The 20,539-nt window shown below is 38.8% G+C and overlaps 1 protein-coding gene across 2 annotated transcripts in view; it reads left to right on the top strand.

Annotated features, from left to right (window-relative positions):
- Nucleotides 1–20,539, top strand: part of DDR2 (discoidin domain receptor tyrosine kinase 2) — a 203,410-nt gene that overhangs the window by 156,351 nt on the left and 26,520 nt on the right. For both annotated transcript variants that reach the window (XM_051999129.1, XM_051999130.1), the window contains exons 4-11: nt 2,544–2,646; nt 4,398–4,629; nt 4,846–4,993; nt 7,107–7,212; nt 10,482–10,665; nt 17,203–17,446; nt 18,408–18,470; nt 19,333–19,463. In XM_051999129.1, the coding sequence (XP_051855089.1) occupies nt 2,544–2,646; nt 4,398–4,629; nt 4,846–4,993; nt 7,107–7,212; nt 10,482–10,665; nt 17,203–17,446; nt 18,408–18,470; nt 19,333–19,463 (1,211 nt within the window). The remainder of the gene's footprint in view (nt 1–2,543; nt 2,647–4,397; nt 4,630–4,845; nt 4,994–7,106; nt 7,213–10,481; nt 10,666–17,202; nt 17,447–18,407; nt 18,471–19,332; nt 19,464–20,539) is intronic.

Raw genomic sequence — 20,539 nt, 5'->3', positions numbered from 1 at the left:
ACCACGCCTGGCTAGACTATCAGCTCTTCAAGAACAGAAATTGTTTAAGTCTTATATCCTCATTACTTTACAGAATACCTGGCTAGCAAGAGCAAGGATGCATATTGATTGATTGATTGGATTAATTGGACACTAATATTCCTTCCAGCTCCTGTTGTCCTCTGGGGACACGTCAGTTTATCAATTTTTATTTTTTTAAATACGGAGCCCTACATAATGCTATACTTTTGTTAATGCAGTCTAGAATCACAGAAGCCCAGATGGGAGCCCCATCACGCCAGTGGTTCAGAGGGGTTTGAAATTTATGGGAATTCCTAGGATTTTTTTTTCATTATAATTGTTCTCTAAACTCTATCATTACAGGGTGTTTCCTATATTTGAGCTTTAATAGTTGAAATACAGCACTAAACCTTTTTAGGACATCCTGAATTTGTGTGTATATGTTTGTGTGTGTGTATGTGTGTGTGTTTCATTTTTTAACTCTATTTTTTTCATTCCTCAATTTATTTCATTTTGTTTGGTCCATCTATTTTGAAACAAATTAAGTAGTGAATAACGATAACAATAATAATAGTTAACATCTATATAGAACCTTATAATTGAACAACTAAACAAAACAAATATAGCTCTTTAAGGTTTGCAACATAATTCTGGAAGATAGGTGCTATTATTACCCCTATTTTAGAGATGAGGGCATTGAAACTGAGATTAAGCATATCACATAGTATCCAAGGCTGGATTTGAACTCTTATCTGTCCTGACTAGAAATCAATTGCTCCATCTACTGTCAGCTAAGCTAGTGTCCTAGAAGAATTTATATGTGTCTTCTTCCTCATAATAAGATTTGAATGCATGGGTTGAGAAAAATAGGTATAGAGGCATTCTACAACCAATAAAAACTTCATTTAATGCCATGTTTCAGTTTGATACTAAAATCCTTATGTCTTTTTTGCCCAGTATGCTCTATTTGACATAGTGATAATTCATATTGATATGGGGTCTTATGTTTCACCAAGCAGTATTTCACAACAATTTAGCAAGGTAAAGATAGTAATAATAATAGAATCATTATTAATAGTTAATTAGATGATAATTAATAATATCATTGTTATTATTATAGCTAACATTTATAGAGTCATTTCTATGTGGCAGGTATTATGGTAAGTGCTTTATAATTCTTAATCTCATTTGAACCTCACAACAACTGTATGAGGCAAATGCTATTATTATCCCCATTTTACAGATGAGGAAACAATTTTAGTGAGCTTAAGTGACTTGCCTGTCACATAAATGGTAAGAATCTGAGATAGGATTTGAACTTTGCTCTCTTGACTCCAGGTCTGTTGCTCTAACAACTTATCTCATGTAGGTGCATAGTATCATTAGGTAGCAGCAGTATTATTGTCCCTATTCTGTTGTTAAGATTTAGGGAAGTTAAGAGGGCTTCGTGATCACAGAGCTAGTAAGTGGCAGAGACAGGAATTGACCTGATTCTCATTCCTGTGTATTTACCACACTGCCTCTCCAATAACTTGGAAAAGAATGAAATAAAGCAGTTTCTGATTCATTCTGAGTCACCTTTTATGTTGGTTTTGAACTGGCACTTTGGCTTCAGACTTGGCAAAGGAATTGGGGAAGAATGGACAAAATTTTGTTCTCATTCATATTTTTGAAAAATCTAATGTTAAAACCCATCTGCGTTACCAGAAAATTTTCTTTTCAGCAGCTGCCTTGCTAAGCTCCTTGAGAGTAGGGAGCATCTTTTCCTTTCCTTGTATTTCACTGTTTCACACAGTGCTTGGCACCCAGTAGTTTGATTAATCAATGCTTATTGGCAGATCCAAGAGCAACACTCTTATCACTGTCTATGACCTCTCTGTAAAGGATGGAAGAGAATGTTGCATTTTCTTACTTACCTGAACAAACCAAAGAATTTCTAGAGCTCTTGATCCAAGCTGGAACTGAAAGAGGGATGACTTGGTCACAACTGTTGCTTAGAATTATGACACTTGGAATAGTGGTGGTAGCAATGGGATAGAAGACTGGTGGACAGCAGGGAGGATTGGTAGCCCCAGGGCTAATCTGACACCTTGTATACTGCATGGTGGGAGAAGAGCCTAGCCTTGCTGTCCTTGGTGTTTGAGGCTCAGAGGGGAAGAGTTGGGATGAGGAGCAGGGTAGCCTGGCAAGAAATCCCTCAGGGTAGTGGCTAGAAGAAGTAATACCTAAGAATGGTGAAGGCTGGTGGTGGAGAACCACAAAACAAGGCAAGGGCAAGCTGTCCCCATAGAGGAAGTCTGTCCCCCACTGTCTGGGAACCCTTGGGCAAAGCCAATGCATCCTGTCCTGCTTATGGCTCCAGACCTTGGTGAAAGAGAAGAAATAAGCTAGAAGCAGCATTCCCAACTAGACCTACCCCGGGGATAGATGTAAATACAACAGGGCCCATCTTCTCCCTGTTACCATGGTGATGCTCCTCTTGAGCTGAAGAACAAAAGCCTCCCTCATTCCCCGCCTCTTCTGCTTGGTTCCTCCCTGTCCAGCCGTATGCCGTTATCCTTTGGGAACATCAGGAGGCCACATTCCAGATGAGGACATCACAGCTTCCAGCCAGTGGTCAGAATCCACAGCTGCCAAATATGGAAGGTGAGGACAATTACCCAAGGAGGGAGAAGTCCCTGGGGTCCCTGCAGATATTCCCCAGATGTGGTGACGGGGGAAGGGCAGTTGGGTGGCCCTGCTCTACTATATCTGGTGTCAGGAAGCAGATGGGCAGTTCAGCACTACAGGCTGGATCCTGCTGAGGATCCAAAGCGGTGCTGCTCAGCATCCCCACTTGTCACAGCACATGGGTTCCCTGAGAACTATTTTGTTTGTCTTCCATCCATCATGCTCACATGAGCTCGGGGGCCCAGAGGGAGCCCACAGAGCTTCTGTGATGGGAAACAGCCAGGCTGGGCAGGCAAGACTGTTGTTTATACAGACAGGCAGGCAGACATCTGGAGATCTGAATTTTGCTCCTGGCATCTCGTAATGAATGGGTGGTTATGTGACACAGCCCTCACCCCATCCCCCACCCCATCCCTTACCCCCTTAACATTTAGCTTCAGATTCCTTCCCAATAAAACTGACAAAATCCTTACTTAGGATGGTGTGCAAAACCATATTATGAGAGTCAGGAACAACTTAACTAATTCACAAAGAATTTTGACAAGCTCATCCTACCCCACAGAGGGAGGCAGTGTTTTCCTCCTGTGCTTATTAGGTAACTGCCTTAATGGTGGGATATCAGGAACCCTAGCAAATACTGGAGGAGAACTTCTTGTACTTGCTGAATAATCCCTGAGTTCTACCATATTAGAGAATTATCTTTTTTAGTCTAAGCCAAGGGTTTTTATTTTTTTTCTATCATTGACTTCTTTGATTGTCTAGTGAAATCTCAAAAATCCCTTCTCTCATAATAATGGTTATAAATGGATGAAATAAAATCCAAAGGATCAGAAAGAAAACCAATGATATTGAAATATTTTTTAAATAGGAAATATCGTTTAAAAAAACCAAGCTCATAAACCTAGCTTAAGGCTTTTATCCTTCTTAAAATGCAACCCTCTCTTATACCCAGAAGTAAAATTCTCAGTTGATCTTATTATTCATAATGAATCAATGAAAGTGTGAAGAGAAACCTTTATAGGATAGTAAGGATAGAATGTAAGGATATTAGATTCTGGTAGAAGGGGAAAGGGAATGATTAGGGGTAGGGAAGGCCCTACATAAAGAGGCTGAGGATAAAAGTTGGCAGATGGAAGGCTAACTTCCACATTATTTCACAATTTTGTTGAGAGCTGGCCCTAACTGAAGAAAATAAAATGAAACCAACATTCTTTAGAACTTCCCTAGGGTATGTGGGCCAGTGGATCTTTGCCAGGCTGCCAAGCCCACCATACCACACCCACTGTAAAGAGCACTTGAGTTGGCAGTGGAGCATGACTAGCCCAGCCTCATTAAGCTCAAGCTGGGAGGACAGTATCTGAAGGAACCCAGTAGAGGGTGGAGATGGAGCAGGGATGGAAGGGTGGCCATAAGGGAAAAGATCTTATTTCCTTCTGGGGCTTTAAATTAGGGTGGGAAAGAAGAGCTGCATGTGATCTGTGTCCCTGGTTCCCTGGTTTGGACTGTGTCTGGGCTGTGGGGGCCCCTTCCCTGGGGGAAGGGAACAAGCCATATGCAAACATGTAGTGGTGGTGAGACAGGCTCCTCCTGTGGGTTCCATGTTGGTATTCTAGACCATGCTCTGCCCCAGGGACTGGGTAGCTTTCCACTGTGGCTGATATAAGCAGCCATGTGGTTCAAAAATTGCCCACCCTTTTCCCATTCTATTCTTCTTCCCTTTGCCCTAGGCTGGACTCTGAAGAAGGGGATGGAGCCTGGTGCCCAGAGATACCAGTGGAACCGGATGATCTAAAGGAGTTCCTGCAGATTGACCTACGGAATCTTCATTTTATTACCCTTGTTGGGACCCAGGGGCGTCATGCAGGGGGCCATGGTAATGAGTTTGCTCCTATGTACAAGATCAATTATAGCAGAGATGGCACTCGTTGGATCTCTTGGAGAAACAGGCATGGAAAACAGGTATAGAAAATGGTGCCCCAAGTAAGGATAAAACACCTCAGTTGGGAGGAAGGGACTTCTGATAATTGGGAAAAGTTTCTCTGAGGAGGGAAAAATCTGGGGCAAAAGACTTGTTAGTAGTCCCTGTAACCCAATGAAATGAAAACGAATGTTCTAATTGAACACAGCTTTGAAAGGTTCCATCCCCTCTCTACCATAACTCTTCTGTTTCCTCAGGTGCTGGAAGGAAATAGTAACCCCTATGACATTGTCCTAAAGGACCTGGAACCACCCATTGTAGCCAGATTTGTCCGTTTCATTCCAGTCACCGACCATTCCATGAATGTCTGCATGAGGGTGGAGCTCTATGGTTGCGTCTGGCTAGGTAGAATTTGGGAATGGTTGGTTTTGGGATGGAGAGGAGGGAGGGGATGGGTGATGGAAAGCCTGGGAAGCCCCCCCTTTGAATGTCACTATCCCTCTTACAAAGAGATAAGAAGTGGAAGTCACCTTCCACCTTCACCTTGAAGTAGAGTCACTCATTATTCTTCTTTCCTGTAGGACTTTTTATAATTTGGGTAAAATACAAGGGTTTTATTTTCAGAGATTATCCCAAATAGCTGCCAAAGCACAGACCCTAGAGTTCTAGAGACAGGTCTGATCCCTAAACTCTTTGCATAGCTTAAAAGGATGAAAGTTAGTATCACCCAATAATTTTCATGGAACTCAAGGGAAGATCTTATCAATCAAAAATAATTAGCAGGTTACTGATCTTTCTGACTGGACCACTGAGTTTTGAAGTTTTGAAAAGTATTTTCATATTGTGTTTCACGTGAACCTTGTTATAAACCTAAAAGGTGGATCAATTATTATCCCCATTTTATAAATGGGGCAACTGAAATTGAGAGAAATTAAACTACTTGCTAATAAGTTACCAAGGCAGGATTTTAACTCAGGTCTTCCTGACTGCAAGTGTAGCACTATAACTTCTAGTTACTGATCAATCAATGGCTGGTATGTAGATTGTGCCTTAAGATTTGCAAAGCGTTTTATATATGCTGCCTCAGTTAAGCAATATATTGTGCCTACTGCTTTCCTGATCCCAAAGAAACTAAGATAAAAGGAGCTTCCATTCTATTGGAGAAAACAATATGTATAGAGAAGGAATTTCAACATACAGCATGATGAAAGATCACGTAGATTTGGAGGTTGTTACTTAATATTTAAGTACCAGATGGCACCCTTTCCATGATGGGGAATTTTAGGAAGTTGGTCACTGTAATGATTCAAAGATCCTGAGTGAGGTAGGAAGAGACTGTTAAGCTTCAGATTTTCCCAGAGTAAGAGCAGGACTGTCTGACTCACATACAAGCCTAACCCCTAAGCTATAACTCCCCCTATTAATCAAAATGACCCAACCTTCCTATAGTTCACAAGGCCCAGGGTCCTTAACTGTACTCTCTCTGGCACGTACCTTGATTGTATGTTAGCCTGCAGGGATCACCAAAAAAAAAAAAAAAAGCTGACATTTCACCCCTGAATCATAGATCTTAGAACATCATAAAAGCAAATTTCTGGCTCACATTATGGGTGAGAAAGGAAATTGGCTCTGAGTTCTTGCCACTCATCCTGAAATACTTTCAATGGAGGTTGGGAGGGGAGTCTGTTTATGAGGGAAGATATGGACATTAGGTGAGAGAAACTTTTATTTTTACTTGGCTATAGGCCCTAGAAAAGTTTGCCCAGCAGGGTCCTCCCCTTGCTTTTTCCTGTTTTAAATGTTGTTCATTTTCATCAGGGGAAGAATGTAAAAGCATTGTAGCCCCAAATAGACCATTTTTACATCCGTACAAAAGCTTAAAAAACAGTGACTCATATGAGAGGAGTTTTTTCCAGAGCTCAGTATTGACCCTTCACTCTCCACCCAGAAATGTGCTGGCCCTGAATTTATTAGATATGACTCTATGACTGTTTTACCTGGGAATTTTTCATTCCCCCTCCTCTTGAGTTATCAGTTCTCTTATGCACTCCAGATATGTTGTGCATTCCCTTAAATTCTCAATCAAGTTCTCAGGGATAATCTGCTTGAGTTTCAATTGATCCCTGTAAAAAATTATACAGGAAAATAGAAAGTTTACTATATAGATTCAGATACCATTGATTAGCTGTGAGACAACAAGCAAGTTATAGTATTATAAACTTTAGAAAAGGTTAAAAGTATTTTAGAGAACATAAGAAGGTTCCATCCCCTTATCTGACAGATAACTAAGGTCTAGTGAGGAGAAATGTCTTGTCTAATGTAATAATAGGTGGCAGAAATTAAATCTTAACTTTCCAATGTGATTCAGAAAAAAAGAAATGCCCACCCTGCCTAAATTGAATATAATGCAATAATGAACGTAAAAGCACTTTGTAAATTGTGGAACTTAGTATATATGTAAGGGATTATTGATGTCTCTTTTCTCAAGGTAGTGATACCACTTTGTTTTCCTCAACAGATGGTTTGGTGTCTTACAACGCTCCAGCTGGACAGCAATTTGTACTCCCTGGTGGTTCCATCATTTATCTGAATGATTCTGTCTATGATGGAGCTGTTGGGTACAGGTAAATTCTAGGGAACTTTGAAAGAAAAAAAATTGAGGTAGTAATCATCAGGTTACTAGCATAGTTACAAAGACTAGGAATCCATCAACTGGGCAATATTTATTGAGTGTTGATAAGGTACCTAGCACTGTTCTAAGTGCTAAATGATGTATAGCTTTGTGGGAGTAGAGAAATGATATGTTTTGATTCAGGAGACCTGAGTTTGAATTCTGGCTTTGACGCTGATGAAAGCAGAGAAGAATAGTTTCAGTTGTGGGGAAGCAGGAGCCCTATCTTTGTAAACATCAAGAAATTAGTGAATAATTCTTTCTCTGGACCACATCCCTTTAAAAGCACCAAAAACTCAAAAGACCTTTAGACTGTTGTGAAAGAGAATTGTGAAAGTAAAAGTACAAAAAAAAAAAAAAATAGAAGCTCAGATTAGTCATTGCCCTCTCTATTCCCCCCAAAGTGAGCTAAGCTCAACTCTAACATAAAATCTGAAGTCATGAAGTAGGCTGGGAAAATTAGCAAATAACAACAGTAAAGGAATCTGCTCATGAAAATCTGTTATAGTGACAGGGAAAATCAAGACACAAACTCAGAAGAAGGAAATTACATGAAAACATATACAAGCAAAGACACAAGGAAGAAAATACAAGTTGGATACAAGCCTAGTAACTATTACTATAAGAGCTAAAGAAAGATTAAAAAGAGCAAAAATGATTTTAAAAATAAAATAAAAGCAGTAAAGAAAAAATTGGACAAAGTAATGAGAGTTGTGCAAAAAAATAAGAAAATAAAGAGAAGTAAATTAACAGCATGGTAAAAAAAAAGGCACAAAAATATTGAAAATAATTTCTTAAAAATCAAAATTGGTCAAGTGGAAAAAGAAATGCAAAAAAAATTGAAGAAAAGCTCTCTTTAAAAATTAGGATCGGCCAAGCAAAGGCTAATGACTCCATGAGACATCAAGAAATAATGAAACAGTCCAACAACTAAAAAAAAAGAAGAAAATGTGAAATATCTCAAGAAAAACAACTGACCTGGAAAACAGATCAAGTAAAAGATAAAATACCCCACTGAGTATTACAATTGTTCAGTTAATCCCCAATCAGCAGACAACTGGTTTATTTCTGTGGTATCATTCTTTAAATCCATAATCAGATGCATGTGCTCTAGGAGAGAGGAGAATAGGCAACTGGTTTAGAACCTTGGAAATTGTTGATCTGATTTGATTTGATTCTAACTTAAGTGAAAAATTTGTTTCTTTTTTTTAAATAATATTTTCACAAATTTTCCTTGGCAATTTACATTCAAGGTCTGAAAGTGGAATGTATTTGTTGTGAACGATTTTTGTATATTGTCTTAGTCTAGTGATCTGAGGAAAAGTGGATAAACCAATGCAAACTTTGCAGGTTGGAGACCATGTTTTCTAGAACTTAGTCCTGCTTTCTATTTTAACTTTTCTGTAAGTTATTTTGAAATGATTGGATATTCTGAAGAACTATGTGGGAGACAGCTACAATTTGTGTGCATGGAAATGTTTACTCTGAAATTTCATGATAAACCCTTTCATTTATGATGTCCACTCATCTGTGAGTACAAGATGCAGAGAATCAAGAGAGAATAGAAATTTGAAAATAATAAATCATCCTTTTCTTCCTCTTTTGTTATTTTGTTACTATCTTCTTGTCCCTCCTAAACAGCACCATCCATAATAAATATCCATAGGTCATTATCCTTAGGCTATATATGTTTGAAATGCGTTTTCCTGCTGATATTACTTAGTAAAAAATTTTCAGCACTTTCAAGCAATTGTAAGCTCAAAAGTTGGCCAAAGTTTTCCAGCATGGAAAAGAGCTTCCACAAAGCCATGTACTTCATCCCATAAAAGGGTATAGTTAGGATCACTCTTCCAGAAACCTACTGATTTAGAATTGCATAGACTTCTGATTTAATAATGATATTTTTCAGTCATTTAACAAGCATTTATTAATCACCCATTGTCTACTAGACATTGTGCTAGGTAAAGGAGATACAAAACAATTCCCTTTCAGTTATTTTAGAACATTCAGCTATTGTGTGTGGGGCTGGGAGAGGCAGAGAAGAAATAAGGAGGAAAAAGGAAAATTATCTACTTCAAAGTCGACATATTGAGAAATTATGTCTGACGGGGAAATGCGAAAACAGCATCACCAAAAGCAGCCTGAGGCCACTTAAAATGGGGATAAGCAGTATTACACATCAGAGTATGACCCTGAGTCATTGAAAAGACCAAGTAATATTTCATGTATTCTATTTAAAAAAGGAAATCTATAACACATCTAAAAACTATTTCCACCAAAAATGTTAATGTCACCTAATACTCCTTGGGAACTCTCAGGAAGCAAGCTCAGCTGGTACAATTCAAATAAGCAGCTTTAAAAAGCTTATTATTTTTCATCACTTGCACCCTTCTGGTATTTGTATACTACATAGAATTGAGGAGAGTATCAAGAGAGAAAAGAAGCACATATTTTGAAACCCAATTCAGGCACATATCTGTGAACACTCCACCATCCTCTGCTGCAGTGATGGTACAAGATGAGGACATACAAGACAAAATTGTAGGTACCACTGGCAACCTTTTTGTTCCATCTCCTTCACTTATTCTAATAGTACTAAATTCACAGCCGTAATAGATCATAGATCTAGCGATGGAAAAGATCTTAAAGAATGTCTAGTCTAATTCCCCACTTCTTGATAGAAAGAGAGGAGTGTTCAAAGTCACTTTTCCAAGATGACACAGTAGCAAGCATTGTAGATAGGATCTGAACCCCTGTATCCACTCTATGCCCAATCACAGCCAATTTCTTCCAGAGAGAGCCTTCTCATCAGTCCCCTTTTTACTTGTCAACATCATGAATGGGTTGCTTCCCAGTATAGCAATGGAGGCGATTTTCCTCTGATTCCATACAAGCAATAACTGTATTTACTTCTTATGTGTTAATCTTACAGTGCCCTCAACCTCTTTAGAGTTAAACATTTTAAAGAAATGTTCTGCTTTATTTATTTGGAAAATTCACTTATCTGAAATGCCTCCTTAGTCAACCAAATAAATGACTCATGGTTGTCAAATGAAATTTTTTGACATTTTCTTGAGAAATGCACAACTCTCAACTCTCTATTCTTGAGATTATTGGAAAACCTTTGGTGTGTTACAAAATTTATCTGGGAAATGTTTGAATGAATGTAATATTAACTCCAGGCTCTTCTCTCCTTTTCCCCTCCTCTCTTGGGCTGGCCAGCATGACAGAAGGTCTGGGACAACTAACAGATGGCGTCTCTGGCCTGGACGATTTCACCCAGACCCACGAGTACCATGTTTGGCCTGGCTATGATTACGTGGGTTGGAGAAATGAAAGTGCCACCAATGGTTACATCGAGATCATGTTTGAGTTTGACCGGATTAGGAATTTCACCACCATGAAGGTCAGTGAACATCAGACTTTGGGGAGCTTTTCTAAGAGGGTTAAGAAATGGTCTTGGGCTTTAATAGGATGGGGAGAGAATGGGATAGATTCCTCTCTGTCTAACTGAGGTAACTCATCAAAATAAAGAATATTTCCTAAATTAAGTGAGGAAAAGGAGACAGAAAGAGATGAGCTAAGACCATCCATGGGTTGGGTGTCAAACGAAACAAGCATCTTTGCACAAAGGACACTCTGAAATAACTGCTATTTATTATAGAGAGATAGGAGGTAGCATGGTGGAAAACCCATTGGATGTGGAGTAAGAAGATGAACTTTTATCCTCATTTTTTAAACTTACCATTAGTGTTGTGCACCACACAATTATAAGATCAAATATTTAGAGCTGAAAAGGGCCTTCGAGGTCATTAGTCCAGTTTTACAAATGAAGAAGCTGAGGCTCACACACACAGGTTTAGTGATTTGCTCTTGGTCATATGAATAAACACAGCCCAGATCTGAATCTTTATTCTTTAGCTCAAAATTCACCATAATATAACCTTTAATCACTAACATCTTTAAAAATTCATACCTTGAAAGCTCAACATCTTCTCTGCTCCAGTTTTTGAAGAAGTTGGCCTTTTTGGACAAGACTGACTCCTTTACATCTCATGCATTTTTCCTCTGAGAGCTTTCCCCCTTTTATTATATTTATATATACCCCTTTCCCTTTTTTTGCCCATTTCTACCTGTTTTTCTTTCTCTCTTTTCTGTCTCTGTGTCTCTCTCCCTGTTCTTTCTTTCTCTTTCTGTCTCTGTGCCTGTCTCTCTGTTTTTCTGTCTGTTTCCCTCTATCTTTTTCTGTCTCTTCCTGTTTTTTTCTCTATTTCTCAATATCTTTCTTTCCCTCTGCTCTTTTTTGCTTTTCTGTAGCTTTTTATAATATTGTTGATATTCTTTTCTTTGACTTTCATGACACAACCCTCCCTGAATCTCTTACCTGTGTGAGTATTCCTTTTCAGTTATCCATCTTATTCTGATTCAGCATCATTTTACTTCTCCCCTTAGCCCTGAGCTATCCTTGACTCTCTTTTGTTCTCACCACACTGATTGTCTTAGTAATATGATTTATTCTCATGGTAGAATTGACTGATGACTCCTATTTCTATAAATTTAGCATTGATCTCTTACCTGGGGGCAGCTAGGTGGTGCCACAGTGCATAGAGCATAGGACTTGGAGTCAGGAAAATCTGAGAACAATCAACCCGCAGACACTTACTAGCTATATGATTCTGGGCAAGTCATTTAACCTTGTTTGTGGCTCCTCATCTGTAAATGAGCTGGAGAAGGAAATGGCAAATCATTCCAGTATCTTTGCCAAGAAAACTCCAAATGGGGACTCAAAGTGTCAGCCACAATTGAAGTCCAACCCACTTATTTTACAAATGAGAAAGCAGGGCTGGAGAACTTAAGTGAGTAACTCAAGCTTGCGAGGTTGACATTTGGAGATAGGTTTATTTAAAAATATGTCACAATACTTTATGTACTGCCTCAAACACACAGTGATTAACCAATATACACTGACATTTCTATAATGGCTTAGGGTTTACAATGACCTTTCCTCACAACATCCTTGTGAAATAAATAGCATGAATATTGTCACTATTTTGAGACTGAGAAAACAGCTCAGAGAGGCTCAAGGATTTGCTCAGAATTACACAGTTCACACATAAAAGAGCTTGCTTTTCGAACTTCGTCATGTTAATTCTATTAAACTGTACATTAACGTCTGTGAGCTAAAAGTGACTATTTGCAGATTAGTATGATCATGTGTAAGTGATCAGATGGGGCCTGTCCCAGTACAGAGAGCTACTGTCTTTAAGAAATAGTTAATTCACCCTAGTAAAAGGCTCAGCAAACGTCTAGGGTGAGTGTATACACATGTGAATGAAATTCTAGGCTGTTTATTTGCATTCCAGAAGAATTCCTCAAAACATCTGTCTAAAAGATTATCACCTTCCCCACAGGCAACTTTTCTATTTCAAAACCATCTGAGAAAATTATTGTAGATGTGAAGGGTGTTTTTTGATTCTTTCTTTTTCTCTCTTTTCTTGTTCTCTTCCTCCTCTCCCTCCTTTTCTCCTCCTCTCCTTCTCCTCTTCCTTTTCCTTTTTTTTCTCCTCCTCTTCCTTCTTCTTCTCTCTCCTCCCTCTCTGTCTATCTCTCTCTGCTTCTCTGTTTTTCTGTCTCTGTCTCTTTGTCTGTCTCTCTTCTCTGCCTCTCTCTGAATGTCTCTCTCTATGTGCCTATTTCTCTGTCTCTCTTCCTCTCTCTCTGTTTCTCTCAACTTTGTGTAACTGTTGCTCAATAAATGAAAGCAGCTGTTTCTCCCCCCCCCCCCCAAGGAAGGTGTTAACACATGTTTTCCTCATTTGAACAGCTGGAGAAAACCCAAAGGGAAACTAGAATACTTGGGAGTGTCATAGATCTAATCCTATGGGGATCTTAGAATCCATCTAATTCAACTAATTCATTTCAGAGAAGTAACCAAGGTCTAGAAAGACTCAATTATTGTCCATGATCATGTAAGTATTGAAAGTCAGAAGTAGGACCTGAACCAAAGGCTCCTGATTCTCCTTAGTTTATTTTCTTTATGAAAGGAGAAAAGTAAGCATTTTTAAATTGTTTACTGTGAGCCAGATACTTTGCAAACAGTGCTGTAAGGTTTTTGTTGTTATTCAGTCACATCTGCTCTTGGTGACCCTGCTGGGGGCTTTACTGGCAAAGACACTGAAGTGGTTTGCCATTTCCTTTTCTAGCTCATTTTGTAGACGAGGAAACTGAAACAAACAGGGAGATGGATGCTATGATTATTCCTATTTTACAATACAGGAAGCTGAGGCAGAGGTATGTGACTTGTGCAAGATCACACTGCTAATAAGAATCTGAAGCCAGGTTTGAACATTAGTCTTTCTAATTCCAGAACCAACATTCTCACCATTATACTACCTACCTGCCTTTATGACATTAGCAAAGAGTCCACTCTGTGGTTGGATGATATTCTTTTCCAGTTTTGATCCAGGACCATATCTACATGAGTGATTACACAATCACAACACAAAGATGGCAGAAATCACCAAACAATATTTGACTGTTCCACTGTTTCATCATTAATAGAGATTGCTACAATAGTGCTTTGTCAGAGCAAAAAAAAACGCAACTTTCTGCACTTAAGAAAGTGCTTTAGTTTAAAGAGATTCTTAAAGCGAGCATGTTAAGGACATTAAGGCTGTGTCCCACAGACAGAATCAATCAGTTGATTTTTATCTGACAAAGTAGGAAGTGAAGGCATTTTAAACTCTGTAATACCCAGTCATTTGACAAAGGTTTATTAATCATTTACCATATACAATTCACTGTTCAAGATGCTGAAGAGTCCAAAGATTTGAAGGCAATATCATTCAGAGGAAATAGCAATGGTTTCAGAATCAGAGGAAGTGGGTTCAAATCCTGCTTTGAATACTTCCTATTTGGTCTAATTTCCCTAATTTCCTAACTTGTCTCAGATGGGTCTGAGGTCCCTTTTGATTCCCAATCTTTCATCCTACATTTATGATGTTGATCTTGTTTTTAAGCTGATTGGAGTAAGGAAAGGAAACAGCTAGGTTGCTCAATGGGTAGAGTGTTGGTCCTGGAAATGGGAAAACCTGAGAGTTCAAATCCAACTGTAGATTTTATCAGCTGTGTTAGTCTGGATTAGTCACTTAATCTCCATTTGCCTTAATCCACTGGAGAAGAAAATGGCAAACCACTTTAATATCTTTGCCAAAACAACAACAACAACAACAAAACTTCCAGGAACAGTATTGGCATGTTAAGGTCCATGGCGTCACAAAGAGTCAGATTGTAACGAATTACAGCAAAAGGAGAGGAAAAGTTCACAAATAACCATTATCCATATTAACACAGATTCCCATGACTCTCACTCCCTGGAAGGCCAAATAAATTACTTTTTACCATTTTACCCCTAATCCCAAACTTCTCCAAAATCCTTAAGGGGGGTCTAGGGTGTTAAATTCTTTGTACCATCCTCCACCAATAATGATGCTTCCCACTATAGGTGGGGATCCTCTGTACTACTATTCAATTTATCTGCTAATAGAGAGACTAGCTTTGATACAAAAAATTATTTACTCCAAAAAGTACAATCACAAATATATAAACATACTCCCTTAACATATGGAAGGCAAAAATCCCCCTTTCACTTTGTACCTCCTCAGTCTTTGGGAAAGGGAGGGAGAAGGATTAGATTTATTAGCTTAGCTCAATTTCTGTAGAGTACAGTCCCAGCTTCAAGCCCATAGACCCTCCCGGATTTGAGTCCCAGGCTTCTCAGGGCTTCCATGCAGTTCATGCTGTCAGGGTGATATTTTAGAGTCAAGATAAAAGTGGGAGTAGGAGAAGGAAACCTTTTCATTCTTGTTCAGTTCATGACACCTTTGCATACAGATATAGCAGGTAAAAGTTGATCTCCAAAAGCAGGGAGAAGAGAAAGGAAACCACTACCTCAATCTTGGAAGTCTTAAAGACTCAAGCAGCCATATGGTAGAGCTGGCACGCCTCCATGTTATCCAGACTAGCCGGGGTTATATACAAATCAGGGATTCGTTAGCCCTATTTCTGGTGCTTATTTTCAATAGTGTGGAGATGTCTCAGAAGGGGGAGCTCCCTTTCCCTGTACTTCCCTGTTAGAGGATTGCCCAGTGCACAAATGATTTATACAAGATGACAAAACCTATATATGACACATGCCAGAGATAGGTTTTAAACTCAGCTCTTCTTGGTTCCAAGGCTGGGTCCTTAGGAGTGAATGGGACAGATTCAATGGAGAAGTCAAGACAAAGTGGTATGAGAGCATTAAAGAAGAAAAAAGGGATTATTTTGACATCAAGGTAGAGTGGGGAAGAGACAAGGTTGATGGAAGTGGAAACGCTTATTAAGCCTTGAAGGATGAGGAGGGATATTAACAGATGAATTAAAGTGGCAGAGAGGCAGAAGTAGAAAATTGGAGAGTCAGAGAGAGGAAAAGGTGGGGCAAGAGTAGTTCAATATGGCAAGAATGTAGAATACGTGAAGGGAAGTGGGACGAGATAAGGCTGAAGGCTTGAACACTAGAGTAGTTACAGCATCAAATACAGTGGGTATATGACAGATTTCAGAAGGAGTACTCTGATCATTTTTGTTGTGTTTTTGTTGAGTTGTTCTGGCCTACACTTCATGAATTCCCATTTTGGAGTTTTCTTGACAAAGATACTGGAGTTGTTTGCCATTTCCTTCTCCAGCTCATTTTATATATGAGGAAACTGAGGTTAACAGGGTGAAGTGACTTGGCCAGGGTCACACAGCTAGTATCTGAGGCTAGATTTGAACTCAGAAAGGTGAGTATTCCTGATACCAGGTCTAGTGAATTTCTATTCTGTAATCTTTTTTTTTTTCTACGTACTCCTAATTATTCACCGCAATTAGCTTATCTTAAAATTGCAAGAGAACTTAGAAGTCATCTTTTCCCCTTCTCTTCAACTTATTTTCTGTAAGAAGGAACTAAGTGCAAAAGAGATGGAGGGTCACAAACCCTTGTAGTAAGTGTATAAGTTGAGATACAAATCATAGTCTCCAGACTCCAAATCTATTGTGTCCTTTACCTTAGCTCCTGTAGACCAAAACCTGAGGCACAACTGGAAATGATCAGCTGGGTTATTACCAATTCAGTCTCCAATGGTTAAATCCTAAATATAGATTGATGTTAAACACCAGAAAGAACTTCAAAAGGAAAGTCATAGTAACTTCTCTCGGGGTCAGCTGAATAGAGCATGTGGCTCTGCTAGTAAGCTGGGGATGAACCAAATGAATACTAAATCACTAGTTTTTAATCCTTTTCCATTGCCTTATGATATGTGGAAGGAGTTAATTGAGACCTTCCCACTATTGCTTGGTCTAAAACTCAGTTCGCCTATGACTTGAGAGAGGTGATTTTCTTAATGTTCATTTTTAAGTGAGAAGGGAAGAAAATTAATAATAATAATATATTTCCAGTTGAACCCCATAATTTTGTTGATTATTTTAAAAATGAATATTATTTGTAGGAAATTATGTAATAAGTGGGATGATTTTTATGGTATTTCAGTTGGAGAAAAGAGGAAATGGAATGGTATAATAGGCTCAACTCTTTTGGACATGTATTCTAAAGGTTAGTGGGATGGTTTTAGGCACTCCTTGAAAAGGAGTTATTTGGTATCCTATCTCATTCTCTTATTCCAGTTAAGCTCTAGTCTCCTTTTCAGTGGACCCCAAGATGTGTTAACAGGATAACCTTTGGGATTCCCGAAAGGGGAAATGATAAGATAAAGTGGACTATGGTCATGAGGATTTCCCGTTGGGAGAAATCATAAAGTGTTGTGAGGTGCTAGGAAGCCATCATTTTCCTAAACCACCTAGTATAAGTAGTAGATAGTAGTAGATAGCATCCTCACCCATGGATCTGTCTCCTTCTCCTTGCCAGGTCCACTGCAACAACATGTTTGCTAAGGGGGTGAAGATCTTTAAGGAGGTTCAGTGCTACTTCCGTTCGGAGTCCAATGAATGGGAGCCCAATGCTGTCTCCTTCCTCCTGGTCTTGGATGATGTCAACCCGAGTGCCCGCTTTGTCACAGTGCCTCTTCTTCACCGGATGGCCAGTGCCATCAAATGCCAGTTCCACTTTGCTGATACCTGGATGATGTTCAGTGAAATCACCTTTCAGTCAGGTACTCATGTGAAGAAGGGCAGGAGATAGGGTCGTATTGGAGGAAGGAGGATGGTAAAGGCAAAGGATGGTGATTGGCAGATCATAGGAAGTGGGAGCTCCTGACTGCTTGGCAGCTTGGAGAGGTGGACTTAAAGAGACTGCTTTTCCAATGAATAGAGGAAATGAGAAAGTAGAGAATGACAGGTTATGATATCTGACTAACCAGTAGCCAGAGATATAGTAGAAGTCAACCAATGAAGAGTTAGCATAAGTAACCTATCTAAATAAATGTTTAAGAGCCAGATAACCAGGAAGAAAAATTTATGCATGATACACTTTAGGTATAATCTGCATTGTTAACATTTTGTCCTTCACTTAATCTTAAATTTTAAAAATCAATAAAACAATAAAGTTCTGATGTGTAGCATTTGCTAATTTCCAATATCTACACTGAAAATTTCAAATTGACTCTAATGAACCAAATCAAGTTCACTCCAGCATATTTCTAGGTTTATACTTTTTCCATCATCATCATCATCATCATCACCATCATCATCCTCAACAACAATACAAAAACTAGTAAAAAGATAGTTTCTTATTGTTCACCTGCATCTCCCACCCATTTGCCAAATCACAGTTCAGCTATTTATTACATATAGATACAAACTCCATACTAACTCAATACATGCCATTGTTATCTGCCATTAGCTTCTTAATGATCCAATTGGTATCATCATAGGATCATAGCTCTTCACCTCAGATGTCACTAATCCAATCCTTTCCTCTTATAAATGGGGAAACTGAGGCCCAGAAATGTCAAGTGATATATCCAAGAGCATACAGTAATGAGTATTAAAGGAGACACTGAATCCAGATCTTTTGGACTCCAGAGGCACTATTCTTTCTACTGTACTATATTGTACCTTCCATCAACAGAATATTAATTTTTCCCTATGCTGTCCCTCACTTTATCCTCATAGATGCTGCGATGTACAACAACTCTGGAGCCCTTCCCACTTCCTCAGTGGCACCTACCACTTATGGTAGGTATCATTCTTGTTTTCAAGCATTAAGATTACAATATCTTGGGAGCAGATGGGTAGAAAACCAGAGGTTTATACCTCTCAGGTGAAGATGTTTGATAGCAAAAGGCTTTTAAGAATCCTTGAGAGAATTCAAAACCTGATTGGAAACTGTAAAGACAAGGGGGTCAAATGTTGTGTAACACATCAAATTTGGGAGAATTTGAAGAGGTTTTCATCTGCCTTGGAACTATTCTGTGAAAGACTGGAAAATTTGAGGCAGGAAAGGGAGGGAAGGACCACTTCCAAATGAGGGGGTGGTGGATCTTCAGGGGAAGAAAAAGGCAAGTAGATATAATGGTAAAGAAGGGACAAATGGGAAACTCCTTAGACAATTCCACTGGCCCATCTATGCCATACCACTATCTAGAGAAACCAGGTTTACTCTGAGACTTTTGGATTTCTTGGAGTATTCCTGTGAGCTAGATAAGAAGTCACCCTGGCTGTGTAATTGCTCTATAGCAGAAGTATAACAGGATTTACAGATTGCACTCAATTTGATTTCAAAGTTGTAGGGGGAAAATTTATCAAGTGGATAGTGGAAATATCCTTAATTCTAATCCTGGAATAGTTAAAAACTTACAAGTTAATTAAGCCAAGTCTTAGACCTGTAAGATCTGGCAGAGTAAGTAAGACAAGGACAAAAAGATGTTTAAATGACTGCTTCTGGAATCATTGTAAGAAAGACCCTCTTCTCCTTTTCTCTCCCAGCATCACAGAATCTCATAGTTGGAAGGGCCTTTGGAAGTCATTCAATCTGTTCTGTGCTCCATTCTCTCCTGATTGAAATAGTCACATGTTTCTGTTTCTCTTCTCTCCATAGATCCAATGCTCAAAGTAGATGACAGCAACACTCGCATTTTGATTGGCTGTCTGGTGGCCATCATCTTCATCCTTGTGGCCATCATTGTCATCATCCTCTGGAGGCAGTTCTGGCAAAAAATGCTGGAGAAGGTGAGGAAGAGAACAGTGAGATTTCAAATGCATCTTTCTGTCCATTTCCATGATCTACAATTGCTATAGGACTGAAAAATTGTACTTCTGGAAAATGTCATGTTTACCTAGTACTTTCATATATGTTATCTCACTTGATTCTTCTGTGAGACAAGCAGAATAAATAATATTTTAATAGGGAAAAAAGTGAAATTACTTGGCCAAGTCTAGATCTTGGGACTAGAACTCAGACTGTTAACCTCCAAGCCCAATACTCTTTATCTCTTTACTGCATTGATCAGAAAGAGGGCCATGTTTAGACATCCAAGAAGCTGGTAGCTCAATAAACCATAAGAGGTCGTGTAGACAGATTTCATTCCCTACTCAACCATTCCTATTTCTAAAAATCTCTAGGAATAGGGATTTTAGAATTTCTATTGACAAAATGAATTGAGTTTAGAGCCCAATTCACAGAAACATAGAATGCCAGTGCTAGAAGGGAACTCAGAGATCATTTAGTCAGCCTTTCTTAATTTTCAGATTAGGAAATTGAGGCCCAGAAAAAGGGAATGATCTCTTCTAAAAGTTTCCTTGCTATAGTTAATGAGGTAATAATTATAAAATGCTTAATACGATAACTGATGCATTAGTAATTGCTCCAAAAATATTAATACTAATATTAGTACTGTTTCCTCAAGACATGTCCTGAGTAGAGGATTGGTTAGCCAGCAATTTCCTGCCCTAATACTATGAAAACTAAGATTTTCAGTAAATTGAAGAGTAAGCCATTATAGTACAATGCTATAGTACAACATTAGATCTGGAGGCTGAAAACCTTGAACTTATTTAGCTGTATGACCTTAGTATGTCCTTAGTCTTTCTGGGCTTAGCTTCTCCTCTGCAAAATCAGAGAGTTAATGGTTTTAGATCTTATCCAGTTTTAAAACTAGGTTCCTTTGAGTTGACTTTTCAGCTTCTTCCAGTTTTAAAACTAGGTTCCTTTGAGTTGACTTTTCAGCTTCTTCTTCCCCATGGCAAATAATTGAAATTCATTTTACCATCTATTTATAGATAACATTCCCCCACTTGCCTTTGTC

This window comes from Antechinus flavipes, chromosome 4 (genome assembly GCF_016432865.1).
Source record: "Antechinus flavipes isolate AdamAnt ecotype Samford, QLD, Australia chromosome 4, AdamAnt_v2, whole genome shotgun sequence".
Classification (NCBI taxonomy): domain Eukaryota; kingdom Metazoa; phylum Chordata; class Mammalia; order Dasyuromorphia; family Dasyuridae; genus Antechinus; species Antechinus flavipes.
This window is presented reverse-complemented; position numbering and strand designations above follow the sequence as displayed.